Source organism: Gobius niger (assembly GCF_951799975.1).
Source record: "Gobius niger genome assembly, chromosome: 8".
NCBI lineage: Eukaryota > Metazoa > Chordata > Actinopteri > Gobiiformes > Gobiidae > Gobius > Gobius niger.
The window spans coordinates 1551738-1568727 of record NC_136859.1 but is presented as its reverse complement, the minus strand read 5'-3'; the positions used below and the strand labels follow the sequence as shown (position 1 = coordinate 1568727).

The 16990-nt window shown below is 38.6% G+C and overlaps 1 protein-coding gene across 1 annotated transcript; it reads right to left on the bottom strand.

The window, feature by feature from the left end:
• Positions 1-220: 220 nt before the first annotated feature.
• On the bottom strand, positions 221-7674 carry LOC306966777 (gap junction delta-4 protein-like; the record flags this gene model as incomplete). Its single annotated transcript, XM_079561594.1, has 3 exons — positions 7634-7674; positions 2510-2808; positions 221-850 (listed from the first exon to the last, which is right to left on the bottom strand). Exons 1-3 carry the CDS (start codon positions 7656-7658, stop codon positions 221-223), a joined length of 954 nt encoding a protein of 317 aa, XP_079417720.1. The 5' UTR covers positions 7659-7674.
• Between the last annotated feature and the right edge of the window lie 9316 nt (positions 7675-16990).

Sequence of the window (16990 nt, the reverse complement as noted above, 5' to 3'; positions counted from 1 at the left end):
TGGACTGGACTCAGACCCAGGCCCGTCTGTGGTCCTGGGGTGGACTCAGACCCAGGCCCGTCTGTGGTCCTGGACTGGACTCAGACCCAGGCCCGTCTGTGGTCCTGGTGTGGACTCAGACCCAGGCCCGTCTGTGGTCCTGGTGTGGACTCAGACCCAGGCCCGTCTGTGGTCCTGGTGTGGAGTCAGACCCAGGCCCGTCTGTGGTCCTGGACTGGACTCAGACCCAGGCCCGTCTGTGGTCCTGGGAGTCGCTGCTGTCGGACTGACCCCCTGCGTTCGCCGCGGTGACCCCTGACCTCCTGCAGGCTCTGGGCGTGGGAGCTCGGGCCGCCGCGGCTGCTCCTCGCTCCGGCCGCGGCGGCTTCAGCTGGTTCTGCTGTCGGGAGCGGGACGGCGTGGGCGAGCGCGGCGGCTCCGCTCCGGGCGCCGGGTTCTCCTCCGCGCCCGGGCCGCTCCTCCTCGTCAGCAGATGCTCCTCCTCCTCCTCCTCGCTGCTCGCGGAGACGCTGCTGCGCTCGCCTCTGCTCGTCTCCTCCAGGAAGCTCCGCCTCCGCCACCGCAGCAGCGCCTTCACGGAGCCGACCAGGTCCGCCAGGCTGAGCAGGACGGACGCGGCGGCGAGGGCCAGCGTGAGGTTCAGCATCAGGGTCTTCTCCGTGGGCCGCGACACGTAGCACTCGATCCCGGACGTGCACGGAGCTTCGTAGCAGAGGAAGCTCTTGGGAAACGACCACCCGAAGAGGAGGAACTGCCCCGCCCCGAACGCCGCCTCCAGGAGCGTCCGCAGGAGCACCACGGAGATGTAGGCGCCGTGGAAACGAGGAGGGGGCGGGGCCGGGACGCCGCCCTGCAAAGAACAGACGTGATGGAAAACATTAACCTCTGACCACACGCCGAAACCAAATGCATTCTGTCGTCTCTGGCTGTTATATAGGCCTGTGTAACACCGATTTGAAAGCTAAGAACCACAAAACTGATCTTTTTCCACGTGTTGTTGCTGTGTCACCTTATTTTGTGGGTGTGTGGTGTTGTTTTGTTTAATTTTGGTCACTTTTGTTGAGTTTTTGTCATTTTTTTGTTGATTTTTTGTAATTTTTTTGTTGAATTTTTGTCATTTTTTGGTTGAATTTCTGTCATTTTTTTGTTGAGTTTTTGTCATTTTTTGTTGAATTTTTGTCATTTTTTTGTTGAGTTTTTGTTGAATTTTTGTCACATTTTTGTTGAATTTCTTTCATTTTTTTCACATTTTTGTCATTTTATTGTTGAATTTTTGTTGATTTTTTGTTGAGTTTTTGTCAAATTGTACCTGTTTTTTTTTCTTTTTGTCATTTTTTTGTCACATTTTTGTTGAATTTTTGTAATTTTTTGTCACATTTTGGTCATTTTTTTAATGATTTTTTGTCATTTTTTTGTTGAATTTTTGTTGATTTTTTGTGGATTTTTTGTCGAATTTTTGTTGATTTTTTGTCATTTTTTTGTTGAATTTTTGTTGAATTTCTGTCATTTTTTGTCACATTTTGGTCATTTTTTTAATGAATTTTTGTCATTTTTTTGTTGAATTTTTGTTGAATTTTTGTTGATTTTTTGTGGATTTTTTGTCGAATTTTTGTTGATTTTTTGTCATTTTTTTGTTGAATTTTTGTTGAATTTCTGTCATTTTTTGTCACATTTTTGTCATTTTTTTAATGAATTTTTTAAATTTTTTTGTTGAATTTTTTTCATTTTTTTGTTGAATTTTTGTTGATTTTTTGTTGATTTTTTGTTGAATTTTTGTCATTTTTTTGTTGAATTTTTGTTGATTTTTTGTTGATTTTTTGTTGAATTTTTGTTGAATTTTTGTTGATTTTTTTGTCATTTTTTTGTTGAATTTTTTTCATTTTTTTGTTGAATTTCTGTCATTTTTTTCACATTTTTGTCATTTTTTTGTTGAATTTTTGTTGAATTTTTGTCATTTTTTTGATGAATTTTTGTCATTTTTTTTGTTGAATTTTTGTCATTTTTTTGATGAATTTTTGTCATTTTTGTTGTTGAATTTTTGTCATTTTTTTGTTGAATTTTTATTGAATTTCTGTCATTTTTTGTCACATTTTTGTCATTTTTTTAATGATTTTTTGTCATTTTTTTGTTGAATTTTTGTTGAATTTTTGTTGATTTTTTGTTGAATTTTTGTTGATTTTTTGTTGATTTTTTGTAGATTTTTTTCATTTTTTTGTTGATTTTTTTTCATTTTTTTGTTGAATTTTTGTTGAATTTCTGTCATTTTTTGTCTGATTTTTTTTCTTTTTTTTGTTGAATTTTTGACATTTTTTTGTTGAGTTTTTGTCACTTTATGTTGCGTTTACATCCTTGTTTTCTCATTTTTTGTAGCTGTTTTTGTGCTTTTTTTCCCCCCAAGAATCTTTCTGATTAGGGTAAAGCCAAACTGGAGAAAATGTGCTCCGTTCAGGTGGGAGTTAACAGGTTAAAAATCTAAAGTCAGGCTTTGTTCACAGACTCCAATGCTGACCTTCTGCAGCGTGAGTGGGGAGCTCCTGTCGCTGTGGGGGGGCTCCAGGGGGGCCCCGGACAGGACTCTGTGGGACACGTAGGAGGTGAAGAGGAGGTGGGGCAGCAGCAGGAGGGCCAGGTGGAACAGCCACAGGCGCAGGATGGAGACGGGGCAGAAGACGTTGAAGCAGAGGTTGGAGCAGCCGGGCTGGATGGTGTTACAGACGAAACGCTCCTGCTCGTCCCCGAACAGGGAGAACCCGGCGAGGAGCACGAGGAGCGAGCGGAGACCCAGCATCAGCAGGAGCCACGTCTTACCTGAGGAGGAGGAGGAGGAGAGAGAAGGAGGGAGGGAGGGGGAGAGAGGAGGAGGAGGAGGAGACAGTGAGTTACATGTTTTTTACCAGCAGTGACTCAGCAGCTAACCGAGCTGTTCCACGGCTTTTTTTCTCCACTTTTTATACTGTTTTTAGCTAATGTTAGTCTATGGGGCTTTGCATGCTAGCGGCTGCAAAGATGGCGGATCTCCATGGTAACCAGGATGAGCAAGAGTGTTTGAGAGTGACGAGTGGAAATGAGCCCATGCGATTCTTCCTTTTTGGTTGAATTTTTGTTGAGTTTTTGCAATTTTTAGTTGAATTTGTGTCACTTTTTTGTTGAATTTTTGTCACTTTTTTGTTGAATTTTTGTTGAATTTTTGTCAAATTTTTGTTGAATTTTTGTTGAATTTTTGTTGAATTTTTGTCACTTTTTTGTTGAATTTTTGTCACTTTTTTGTTGATTTTTTGTCACATTTTTGTTGATTTTTTGTCACTTTTTTGTTGATTTTTTGTCACTTTTTTGTTGAATTTTTGTCACTTTTTTGTTGAATTTTTGTCACTTTTTTGTTGAATTTCTGTCACTTTTTTGTTGAATTTTTGGAATTTTTTGTTGAATTTCTGTTGAATTTTTGTCACATTTTTGTTGAGTTTTTGTCACATTTTTGTTGAGTTTTTGTCACATTTTTGTTGAATTTCTGTCACTTTTTTGTTGAATTTTTGGAATTTTTTGTTGAATTTCTGTTGAATTTTTGTCACATTTTTGTTGAATTTTTGTCACTTTTTAGTTGAATTTTTGTCACATTTGGATGAATTTTTGTCACTTTTTGGTTGAATTTTTGTTGAATTTTTGTTGAATTTTTGTCACTTTTGTTGAATTTTTGTTGATTTTTTGTCACATTTTTGTCACATTTTTGTCACATTTCTGTCACATTTTTGTCACTTTTTGATGAATTTTTGTCACATTTTTGTTGAATTTTTGTCACATTTTTGTTGAATTTTTGGAATTTTTTGATGAATTTTTGTTGAATTTTTGTCACATTTTTGTTGAGTTTTTGTCACATTTTTGTTGAATTTTTGTTGAATTTTTGTCAAATTTTTGTTGAATTTTTGTTGAATTTTTGTTGAATTTTTGTCACTTTTTTGTTGAATTTTTATCACTTTTTTGTTGAATTTTTGTTGAATTTTTGTCAAATTTTTGTCAAATTTTTGTTGAATTTTTGTTGAATTTTAGTTGAATTTTTGTCACTTTTTTGTTGAATTTTTGTCACTTTTTTGTTGATTTTTTGTCACATTTTTGTTGATTTTTTGTCACATTTTTGTTGATTTTTTGTCACTTTTTTGTTGAATTTTTGTCACTTTTTTGTTGAATTTTTGTCACTTTTTTGTTGAATTTTTGTCACTTTTTTGTTGAATTTCTGTCACTTTTTTGTTGAATTTTTGGAATTTTTTGTTGAATTTCTGTTGAATTTTTGTCACATTTTTGTTGAGTTTTTGTCACATTTTTGTTGAGTTTTTGTCACATTTTTGTTGAATTTTTGTCACTTTTTAGTTGAATTTTTGTCACATTTGGATGAATTTTTGTCACTTTTTGGTTGAATTTTTGTTGAATTTTTGTTGAATTTTTGTCACTTTTGTTGAATTTTTGTTGATTTTTTGTCACATTTTTGTCACATTTTTGTCACATTTCTGTCACATTTTTGTCACTTTTTGATGAATTTTTGTCACATTTTTGTTGAATTTTTGTCACATTTTTGTTGAATTTTTGGAATTTTTTGATGAATTTTTGTTGAATTTTTGTCACATTTTTGTTGAATTTTTGTTGAATTTTTGTTGAATTTTTGTCACATTTTTGTTGAATTTTTGTCACTTTTTAGTTGAATTTTTGTCACATTTTGGTTGAATTTTGGTTGAATTTTTGTTGAATTTTTGTCACTTTTGTTGAATTTTTGTTGATTTTTTGTCATATTTTTGTCACATTTCTGTCACATTTTTGTCACTTTTTGATGAATTTTTGTCACATTTTTGTTGAATTTTTGTCACATTTTTGTTGAATTTTTGTCACATTTTTGTTGAATTTTTGTCACTTTTTTGTTGATTTTTTGTTGATTTTTTGTCACATTTTTGTCACATTTTTGTCACATTTCTGTCACATTTTTGTCACTTTTTGATGAATTTTTGTCACATTTTTGTTGAATTTTTGTCACATTTTTGTTGAATTTTTGTTGAATTTTTGTCACATTTTTGTTGAATTTTTGTCACTTTTTTGTTGATTTTTTGTTGATTTTTTGTCATTTTTTTGTTGAATTTCTGTTGAATTTTTGTCACATTTTTGTTGAGTTTTTGTCACATTTTTGTTGAATTTTTGTCACTTTTTAGTTGAATTTTTGTCACTTTTTAGTTGAATTTTTGTCACTTTTTAGTTGAATTTTTGTCACATTTGGATGAATTTTTGTCACTTTTTGGTAGAATTTTTGTTGAATTTTTGTTGAATTTTTGTTGATTTTTTGTCACATTTTTGTCACATTTTTGTCACATTTTTGTCACATTTCTGTCACATTTTTGTCACTTTTTGATGAATTTTTGTCACATTTTTGTTGAATTTTTGTCACATTTTTGTTGAATTTTTGGAATTTTTTGATGAATTTTTGTTGAATTTTTGTCACATTTTTGTTGAGTTTTTGTCACATTTTTGTTGAATTTTTGTCACATTTTTGTTGAATTTTTGTCACTTTTTAGTTGAATTTTTGTCACATTTTGGTTGAATTTTTGTTGAATTTTTGTTGAATTTTTGTTGAATTTTTGTCACTTTTGTTGAATTTTTGTTGATTTTTTGTCATATTTTTGTCACATTTTTGTCACATTTCTGTCACATTTTTGTCACTTTTTGATGAATTTTTGTCACATTTTTGTTGAATTTTTGTCACATTTTTGTTGAATTTTTGTCACATTTTTGTCACTTTTTGTCACTTTTTTGTTGATTTTTTGTTGATTTTTTGTCACATTTTTGTCACATTTTTGTCACATTTCTGTCACATTTTTGTCACTTTTTGATGAATTTTTGTCACATTTTTGTTGAATTTTTGTCACATTTTTGTTGAATTTTTGTCACATTTTTGTTGAATTTTTGTCACTTTTTTGTTGATTTTTTGTTGATTTTTTGTCATTTTTTTGTTGAATTTTTGTTGAATGTTTGTCACATTTTTGGTTGAGTTTTTGTAATTTTTTGTTGAATTTTTGTAGAATTTTTGTAACATTTTTGTCACTTTTTGTCACTTTTTTGTTGATTTTTTGTTGATTTTTTGTCACATTTTTGTCACATTTTTGTCACATTTCTGTCACATTTTTGTCACTTTTTGATGAATTTTTGTCACATTTTTGTTGAATTTTTGTCACATTTTTGTTGAATTTTTGTTGAATTTTTGTCACATTTTTGTTGAATTTTTGTCACTTTTTTGTTGATTTTTTGTTGATTTTTTGTCATTTTTTTGTTGAATTTCTGTTGAATTTTTGTCACATTTTTGTTGAGTTTTTGTCACATTTTTGTTGAATTTTTGTCACTTTTTAGTTGAATTTTTGTCACTTTTTAGTTGAATTTTTGTCACATTTGGATGAATTTTTGTCACTTTTTGGTAGAATTTTTGTTGAATTTTTGTTGAATTTTTGTCACTTTTGTTGAATTTTTGTTGATTTTTTGTCACATTTTTGTCACATTTTTGTCACATTTTTGTCACATTTCTGTCACATTTTTGTCACTTTTTGATGAATTTTTGTCACATTTTTGTTGAATTTTTGTCACATTTTTGTTGAATTTTTGGAATTTTTTGATGAATTTTTGTTGAATTTTTGTCACATTTTTGTTGAGTTTTTGTCACATTTTTGTTGAATTTTTGTCACATTTTTGTTGAATTTTTGTCACTTTTTAGTTGAATTTTTGTCACATTTTGGTTGAATTTTTGTTGAATTTTTGTTGAATTTTTGTTGAATTTTTGTCACTTTTGTTGAATTTTTGTTGATTTTTTGTCATATTTTTGTCACATTTTTGTCACATTTCTGTCACATTTTTGTCACTTTTTGATGAATTTTTGTCACATTTTTGTTGAATTTTTGTCACATTTTTGTTGAATTTTTGTCACATTTTTGTCACTTTTTGTCACTTTTTTGTTGATTTTTTGTTGATTTTTTGTCACATTTTTGTCACATTTTTGTCACATTTCTGTCACATTTTTGTCACTTTTTGATGAATTTTTGTCACATTTTTGTTGAATTTTTGTCACATTTTTGTTGAATTTTTGTCACATTTTTGTTGAATTTTTGTCACTTTTTTGTTGATTTTTTGTTGATTTTTTGTCATTTTTTTGTTGAATTTTTGTTGAATGTTTGTCACATTTTTGGTTGAGTTTTTGTAATTTTTTGTTGAATTTTTGTAGAATTTTTGTAACATTTTTGGTTGAGTTTTTGTAATTTTTTGTTGAATTTTTTCTGCACAGGTGCGCCTTCAGGCTCTGCCCCACAGTTAACTTAACCTCTTAAACCCGCTTTAACCAGCGACGATATCTCCAGTTCAGCTTTACCCAAATCTAAAAGCTTCTTTCAAAAAAGCGTCAAAATAGTGATGAAAAAAGGTGATGAAAAAGCCTCAAAAGTCATAAAAAAGCGACGAAAACTCCACTAATAAAGCAACAAAAGAGCAACGAAAACATGCCAGAAAAGCAACAATAACACAACTTCAAAGTGACGAAAGAGCGACAAAAAAGAGACAAAAAGAGACAAAAAGATGAGTCAAAAAGGTTCAACAATGTGACGAGTCGTGGTGCAGTTCTCACCTGTGAAGGAGACGCTGTGGCTCATGGTGATCAGCACTAGGTCCTTGGCTCTGATCATCTTGCTTCTCCTCTGAAGATCAGCTCTGGAGTCCCAGGTCTGTGTGAGTGCAGCCTGGTCGAGTCCTCGTCTGGACCGGGTCTGAGGCGTCGCTCTTTAAGGCACCGGGGTCACCTCTGTCCCGCCTCAGGCACGTCTGCGCCTCAGGCTATTCTTACCCAGGACTCACAAAGCATAGCTGGGATTGTAAGGTCCGGACGGCGCTCCTCACCCCGGCCCGGCTGGAGACGTGTCCGGTTTCAACCTCAGATCTTTCACATGTTCCTCGTGTCTGAGCTGGAGCTGCTTCACAAATGTTTCTTTATTAAAAACCTCTGACCGCCCGCAGAAACCTAATGCATTCTGTCCTCTTTATATAGGCCTGTGTAGCACCTCATTTGAAAGCTAAGACCCACAAAACTGATCTTTTTCCTCGCGTTGTTGCTGTGTTGTGTCACCTTTTGTATGTTTATTTTTTTCTAATTTTTGTTGAATTTTTGTTGAATTTTTGTCATTTTTGTTGAATTTTTGTCACATTTTTGTTGAATTTTTGTCACATTTTTGTTGATTTTTTTTGTCACATTTTGGTTTAATTTTTGTTGATTTTTTGTCATTTTTTTGTTTAATTTTTGTTGATTTTTTGTCACATTTTGGTTTAATTTTTGTTGATTTTTTGTCATTTTTTTTGTTTAATTTTTGTCACATTTTTGTTTATTTTTTGTCACTTTTTTGTTGATTTTTTGTCATTTTTGTTGTTGAATTTTTGTCACATTTTTGTCACATTTTTGTTGATTTTTTGTAATTTTTTGTAGAATTTTTGTCATTTTTGTTGAATTTTTGTCATTTTTGTTGAATTTTGTCACTTTTTGGTTGAATTTTTGTCACATTTTTGTTGATTTTTTTGTCACATTTTGGTTTAATTTTTGTTGATTTTTTGTCATTTTTTTGTTTAATTTTTGTCACATTTTTGTTGAATTTTTGGTTTAATTTTTGTTTAATTTTTGTCACATTTTTGTTGAATTTTTGTAATTTTTTTGTTTAATTTTTGTCACATTTTTGTTGAATTTTTGGTTTAATTTTTGTTGAATTTTTGTCACATTTTGGTTGAATTTTTGTTGAATTTTTGTTGAATTTTTGTCACATTTTTGTTGAATTTTGTCACTTTTTGTTTAATTTTTGTTTAATTTTTGTCACTTTTTGGTTGAATTTTTGTTGAATTTTTGTTTAATTTTTGTCACATTTTTGTCACTTTTTTGTTGAATTTTTGTCACTTTTTGGTTGAATTTTTGTCACATTTTTGTTTAATTTTTGTCACTTTTGGTTGAATTTTTGTTGAATTTTTGTTGAATTTTTGTCACATTTTTGTTGAATTTTTGTCACATTTTGGTTGAATTTTTGTTGAATTTTTGTTGAATTTTTGTCACATTTTTGTTGAATTTTGTCACTTTTTGTTTAATTTTTGTTTAATTTTTGTCACTTTTTGGTTGAATTTTTGTTGAATTTTTGTTTAATTTTTGTCACATTTTTGTCACTTTTTTGTTGAATTTTTGTCACTTTTTGGTTGAATTTTTGTCACATTTTTGTTTAATTTTTGTCACTTTTTGGTTGAATTTTTGTTGAATCTTTGTCACATTTTTGTTGCGTTTACATCCTTGTTTTCTTCTCATTTTTGTGGCTGTTTTGGTGTTTTTTGATTAGGGTAAAGCCAAACTGGATGAAATGGGATCCGTTCAGGTGGGAGTTAAGAGGTTAAACCATCTGCTCAGTCTCTGGGTTATTGTGTGAAAGGCAGAGCCGCCTTCATCCAGCAGAGGGCGCTGTGTGTGAGGCTCCTCAAGTACAGGCTATATACAGACCACAGTGGTAACGAGATACAGCATTATGAGGGCTACGAGGAGAACAGACCCAGACACGAGGAGAACCAGACACGAGGAGAACATGCTCCACAGAAACCCTCCGTCGGGCCGAGGATCGAACCCGGGACCTTCTACGAGCGCGATCACTCTGCTGCCCGAATATCATGTTCTATTTAAGCACAAATCTGCAGAAGCATAAAAAAAAACACAAAATCAAAAGAAATGTTGAACTAAAACTGAACTTTTACACATTTAGTTCTGATCCGTGTTTGTTTTGCAGAAACAGTGTGGATCTCAGTCAGATGAGGTCGTCAGTGATGCTGTGATACTAATATTGGAATATATCTGCTGTGATAGACTGTGCAGAAGTATAGCTATAACTAATGTATGAAAAGCACCAGAGGAGGTGGAAAGTTCAGCTGCAGAAAGAACAAAGTGCTCAGAGGAGGTTTATTACTAATACAAGGTTCAGACCTGAACACAGTCCAACAGTTTGAGACAGAACCTGAGGGTCGGCTACGGACCACGGACCGGACCACGGACCGGACCTCGGACCGGACCTCGCCCACAGGAGCCGGAGTCACCAGTTCATAGATATACATATATATATATATATATATAATGCATGTTTAGTACGTCTCCTTTCACACGTAAAGGAAACACTTCATAACTCTCTTTGTAGAAGGTTCATACTGTCTTCTTAGGTTAAGTCTATTACAGTTTTGTTTCTTATAGTAGGACAGAGGGTTTAGTTTTACCTGCTTGACTAGTTTCGATCACTTCCTGTGCTCTTCCTCAGAAGCGCCCCCTGGTGGTGGAGGTGCCGTGTCGTAGCAGCTTACATGGATGTTCCGGTCAGTAGGGAGAGTTTACTCCCCCTACTGACCGGCGCCTTCTCCAGGACGGCCTCCCAGGTGTGGGATCAGGTGTGGCTCCCTCGTCCCGGGTCATATATGTCGGTGCACGTTTCCTGATCTCGATGCTTCTCTGATCCAGCGGTGGTGCTTGTTACTTTCTCCAGCGGTGATACTTGTTACTTTCTCCAGCGGTGGTACTTGTTACTTTCTCCAGCGGTGGTACTTGTTACTTTCTCCAGCGGTGGTACTTGTTACTGTCTCCAGCGGTGGTACTTGTTACTTTGGGCACGGGTGACCCTGGCATGGTCCCAGCTCATGATGTGCTTCTCCCTCTTACAGTGCTCTGATGTGGCTGATTTGAGATTTTCTTGCATTGCTTGTTCTCTTATTGCTCTGGTTGTTGTCTTTTGGCCGTCTCCTTTTCACATTCCTTCTGGTGTTCTTTCTCTCGTGCGCTGAATGATCGTCATATACGAGATCCCGTGCCCATCATGCAATAAAACATATGTGGGGGAGACGGGGCGATCCTTCTTCTGAGGAAGAGCACAGGAAGTGATCGAAACTAGTCAAGCAGGTAAACTAAACCTTCTGTCTTACTATAAGAAACCAAACTGTAAGACTTTATAACTCTGTTCAGAGGGAAGATCCCACTTGTCTCCAATAATGAGTTTTTGATGAAACACTGGAACAAGGTCAAAGGTCAAACACTCATAAACCCCTGAACACTGGTCCATTCTGACAAACAGGTACATTTTACAAAATATAAATGTGTCTTTACCGTCTGCAGTGACACAGACGTCTCTGGCCTGTGACAGACAGGGGGCGCTGTGGACTTTGAGAGGAGCAGCATTTTACATGTTGTCTTTTGTGGATGGGCTTGAAACGCTTTTATGTTTTTATAACCAGGCCTTTTACCTGCACAGATCCGTGTGTGTCTCACTCTTTGCCAAACAAATTAACCTTTTGGTACAAATAAAGTGACCTTGAACCTTGACCAGCGACTTACACGTCTTATTGTATTCATTTAAATGGATAAATCACGCCTTTGTGTGCTTTAGGGCCCCCTGCAGGGCCTCTCAGGCACTGCAGGGGGCCACGGACACCGCTTTGAGAACCAGTGCTTTATAATAAGGCATAATATGAACAGCCTAAACCCATTTCTCTCCAGGAGTTAACACTGTGTTCAAAAACATACTTTTTGAGAGGTGAATAAAGCATTTTAACCTCTTAACTCCCGCCTGAACCTTTTTCCTCACGTCATCAGATTTTTTTTCCATCATTTTTTTGTTGGGTATTCAACTCATAAGTTTTTTTTGTCATTTTTTGTCATTTTTTTGTAATTTTTTTGTCATTTTTTGTCACTTTTTGTCAATTTGTTATGACATTTTTGGGACATTTTTGCCACTTTTTCATCAATGTTTTCTCACTTTTTTGTCACATTTTTGTTGAATTTTTGTCATTTTTTAGTTGATTTTTTGTTAAATTTTAGTTGAATTTTAGTTGAATTTTTGTCTCATTTTTGTTTAATTTTTGTCACATTTTTGTCACATTTTTGTTGAATTTTTGTCACATTTTTGTTGAATTTTTGTCAATTTTTTGTTGAATTTTTGTCACATTTTTGTTGAATTTTTGTCACATTTTTGTCACATTTTTGTCATATTTTTGTTGAATTTTTGTCACATTTTTGTTGAATTTTTGTCACATTTTTGTCGAATTTTTGTTGAATTTTTGTCACATTTTTGTCGAATTTTTGTCACATTTTTGTCGATTTTTTGTTGCATTTTTGTCAATTTTTTGTTGAATTTTTGTCACATTTTTGTTGAATTTTTGTCACATTTTTGTCACATTTTTGTCATATTTTTGTTGAATTTTTGTCACATTTTTGTTGAATTTTTGTCACATTTTTGTCGAATTTTTGTTGAATTTTTGTCACATTTTTGTCGAATTTTTGTCACATTTTTGTCGATTTTTTGTTGCATTTTTGTCACATTTTTGTTGAATTTTTGTCTCATTTTTGTTTAATTTTTGTCACATTTTTGTCACATTTTTGTTGAATTTTTGTCACATTTTTGTTGAATTTTTGTCAATTTTTTGTTGAATTTTTGTCACATTTTTGTTGAATTTTTGTCACATTTTTGTCACATTTTTGTCATATTTTTGTTGAATTTTTGTCACATTTTTGTTGAATTTTTGTCACATTTTTGTCGAATTTTTGTTGAATTTTTGTCACATTTTTGTCGAATTTTTGTCACATTTTTGTCGATTTTTTGTTGCATTTTTGTCACATTTTTGTTGAATTTTTGTCACATTTTTGTTGAATTTTGTTCACATTTTTCTTGCGTTTACATCCTTGTTTTCTTCTCATTTTTCGTGGCTGTTTTGGTGCTTTTTTTCCCCAAGAATCTTTTTGATTCGGGTAAAGCCAAACTGGAGAAAATGGGATCCGTTCAGGTGGGAGTTAAGAGGTTAAACAGAACATACAAGCTCTGAAAAACGTGGCATGTTTTATTCATTATTCTAAATCTGGGCGGGGCATGAGGCTGAAAATACTTTTATGAAGCACTTTCAGTTTGATCAGAAAATGTGCAGAGAGAAAGTACACTTGAAACATCCGAAACACAAATCATAAACACGTCTCCGACTCCCCCGGATCCGGACCCTTCGCTCCTGTGGGCGCGGCTCGGTCAGAAACGGACATGAACGGGTCACAACTCACAGGAAACACTGGAAACAAAGGACTGAAAATAATAAATAACAATCATCTTTGTGCGGTTCGTGGATCAGGACACGTAGAAAACACTTCACAGCTCCATCGTCCGTAATAATAATATAATAATATAATATAATAATAATAATGCCGTGGTGAGAAAGAGCTCCAGTCTGGTTTTGTTCCGCAGCTCCTGTAGTTCAGAGGTTTAGGCACTGAAAACTCGACCTCTACGGTGAGAAAAGCTTCTGTTTTTATCAGTACTCGCAGACAGACGGTCTTAAAGTCCTCACATTCTTCATTTTACTCATGAGTCGACGACAATTTGTGCATTTTAAGAAAGTGTGTCACCTTTAACCTCTTAACTCCCGCCTGAACCGAGAGCACTGTCTCCAGATCAGCTTCACCCCAATCCTGTCGGCCAGTGTAACATTTGAAAGCTAAGATCTACAAAGCTCATCTAAATGGATCTTTTACCTCACGGCATCAGATTTTTTTTGGAAGGGGTTATTCAGCTCATTTTGTAACTTTTCTGTCATTTTTTTAAAATCAATTTTTGGTCCTTTTTTTGTCACATTTATCAATTTTGTAGTCATTTTTATGTCTTGTCTTTGTAATTTTTTGTCATTTTTGGTGACATTTTTGCCACTTTTTCATCAATTTTTCGTCACAAATTTTTAGCACATTTTTTTTTTTTTTTTTTTGTCTTTTGTCAATTTTTGGGAATTTTTTGGTCAAATTTTTATCATATTTTTTTTTTTTTTTTTTTTAGATTTTTGTCATTTTTTATCAATTTTTTTAGGCATTTTTTGTGACATTTTTGCCACTTTTTCATAAATTTTTCGTCACTTTTTTTGTCAATGTTTTCTCCCTTTTTTGTCACATTTCCATCATTGTTTTCGTCTCAGTTTTGTTGCTATTTTCTCACAGCTTTTTTCCAGAAGCTTTTGGATTGGGGTAAAGCCAAACTGGAGAGAATGTGCTCGGCTCAGGTGGGGGTTAAGGGGTTGAACTGACTCCATCTGTGGTGCTTCATGTTCTTCATGTTCTTCATGTTCTGCAAGAGGTCGACCTGTTTGATATTTGGGGATTTTACAAGGTGATGCACACTTTTTACATCGAAAAGAGCGAAGCTTGATAACGAGTCCACCCACAGCTCAGGGGGAGCAGGGCATGACTCGAGAAAGCGCCACCAGAGGGGAATAAAAGGCGTCACATCCCTCTAGTGGAGGAGCGGTGTAATTGCATCTATGTAAAGATAGATCCTCCAATGGCTTTTCCCGCTAATTGTGGGCCGGTGTTAAAGCAGTACTAAGTAACTCTTCCCCCTAGAGGCCATAAGCGCAACTGCAGGTGTCGCAGCAAGATTTTTTTAACTTATTAATGGTCTTGGAGAGTAAATACTACGCTGACAGGAAAGGCGAAGGCAGAGAGGGTTACTGTGCATCCAATTATACAACGGAAATATTTTTTTTCACTCAAACTTGGCTGTAAATACTGTTTAAAGTGACGTTAGCCGCAGTTAGCTTTGCCCGTTAGCATGTTAGCTTCTTCTTTGCGATTCCATTAGTGTGTATTGCTTTCTCCGGTCCGGTGGCAGTCAAGTTGCAAACATGGTTTTCTGTCCAGAGACACCAGGGGGCGATGAAAGACCCTCCAATCATCCCATAAACACTTGTATTTCCCCCACAGGGACGACGGGGAGGATTTATTAAGGTAAACACGTTACTTAGTACTGCTTTAAGGTATAACGGGCCTCATCTCGGTCTGACTGGCCCAAAAGTACATCGGCCCACCGGGAAAACTCCCGAATCTCCCGATGAAAAATATTGGCCGAGCATATCAGCATCGGCCTCAGAAAAAACCCTTTCGGTCGACCTCAACACCCGACTGTGCAGAGCGAGTTTAGTGAGGTAACACGAGCCTCATCTGCTTTTAAACAACATTTAAACACGTCTGTCTGCGAGAACAAACTATTCTGTGCTTTACTTTCAAAACAGAAGCTTTTATTCCTCAAACGAGCGCGATAAGTGCCGCTCCTCGGCCTCTGCAGCTGCTCCTCGGCCTCTGCAGCCGCTCCTCGGCCTCTGCAGCCGCTCCTCGGCCTCTGCAGCCGCTCCTCGGCCTCTGCAGACGCTCCTCGGCCTCTGCAGACGCTCCTCGGCCTCTGCAGACGCTCCTCGGCCTCTGAAGCCGCTCCTCGGCCTCTGCAGCCGCTCCTCGGCCTCTGAAGCCGCTCCTCGGCCTCTGCAGCCGCTCCTCGGCCTCTGAAGCCGCTCCTCGGCCTCTGCAGCCGCTCCTCGGCCTCTGCAGCCGCTCCTCGGCCTCTGCAGCCGCTCCTCGGCCTCTGCAGCCGCTCCTCGGCCTCTGCAGCCGCTCCTCGGCCTCTGAAGCCGCTCCTCGGCCTCTGCAGTCGCTCCTCGGCCTCTGAAGCCGCTCCTCGGCCTCTGAAGCCGCTCCTCGGCCTCTGAAGCCGCTCCTCGGCCTCTGCAGTCGCTCCTCGGCCTCTGAAGCCGCTCCTCGGCCTCTGAAGCCGCTCCTCGGCCTCTGAAGCCGCTCCTCGGCCTCTGCAGCCGCTCCTCGGCCTCTGAAGCCGCTCCTCGGCCTCTGAAGCCGCTCCTCGGCCTCTGCAGTCGCTCTGAAGCCGCTCCTCGGCCTCTGCAGTCGCTCCTCGGCCTCTGCAGTCGCTCCTCGGCCTCTGAAGTCGCTCCTCGGCCTCTGAAGTCGCTCTGAAGCCGCTCCTCGGCCTCTGAAGCCGCTCCTCGGCCTCTGAAGCCGCTCCTCGGCCTCTGAAGCCGCTCCTCGGCCTCTGAAGCCGCTCCTCGGCCTCTGCAGCCGCTCCTCGGCCTCTGAAGCCGCTCCTCGGCCTCTGCAGCCGCTCCTCGGCCTCTGAAGCCGCTCCTCGGCCTCTGCAGCTGCTCCTCGGCCTCTGCAGCCGCTCCTCGGCCTCTGCAGCCGCTCCTCGGCCTCTGCAGCCGCTCCTCGGCCTCTGCAGCCGCTCCTCGGCCTCTGCAGACGCTCCTCGGCCTCTGCAGACGCTCCTCGGCCTCTGAAGCCGCTCCTCGGCCTCTGCAGCCGCTCCTCGGCCTCTGAAGCCGCTCCTCGGCCTCTGCAGCCGCTCCTCGGCCTCTGAAGCCGCTCCTCGGCCTCTGCAGCCGCTCCTCGGCCTCTGCAGCCGCTCCTCGGCCTCTGCAGCCGCTCCTCGGCCTCTGCAGCCGCTCCTCGGCCTCTGCAGCCGCTCCTCGGCCTCTGAAGCCGCTCCTCGGCCTCTGCAGTCGCTCCTCGGCCTCTGAAGCCGCTCCTCGGCCTCTGAAGCCGCTCCTCGGCCTCTGAAGCCGCTCCTCGGCCTCTGCAGTCGCTCCTCGGCCTCTGAAGCCGCTCCTCGGCCTCTGAAGCCGCTCCTCGGCCTCTGAAGCCGCTCCTCGGCCTCTGCAGCCGCTCCTCGGCCTCTGAAGCCGCTCCTCGGCCTCTGAAGCCGCTCCTCGGCCTCTGCAGTCGCTCTGAAGCCGCTCCTCGGCCTCTGCAGTCGCTCCTCGGCCTCTGCAGTCGCTCCTCGGCCTCTGAAGTCGCTCCTCGGCCTCTGAAGTCGCTCTGAAGCCGCTCCTCGGCCTCTGAAGCCGCTCCTCGGCCTCTGAAGCCGCTCCTCGGCCTCTGAAGCCGCTCCTCGGCCTCTGCAGTCGCTCCTCGGCCTCTGAAGTCCGGAGGCTTTTGCTCCGCGGTCCGTCCGTCCTTTCGCTCGCGTCCAGTATGGCAGTAGTAGCAGGTGAAGTACTGGAGTAAAAGTAGTGCTTGTGGTAAAGTAGTTCTCGTAGAAAGTAGTTTCCATAGTGGTGCGGTTTGGTTCCATAAAGGCGGGAGATTCCAGGTAAAGTTTTGGTGTTGGCTCTCGGGTTTGGGGAG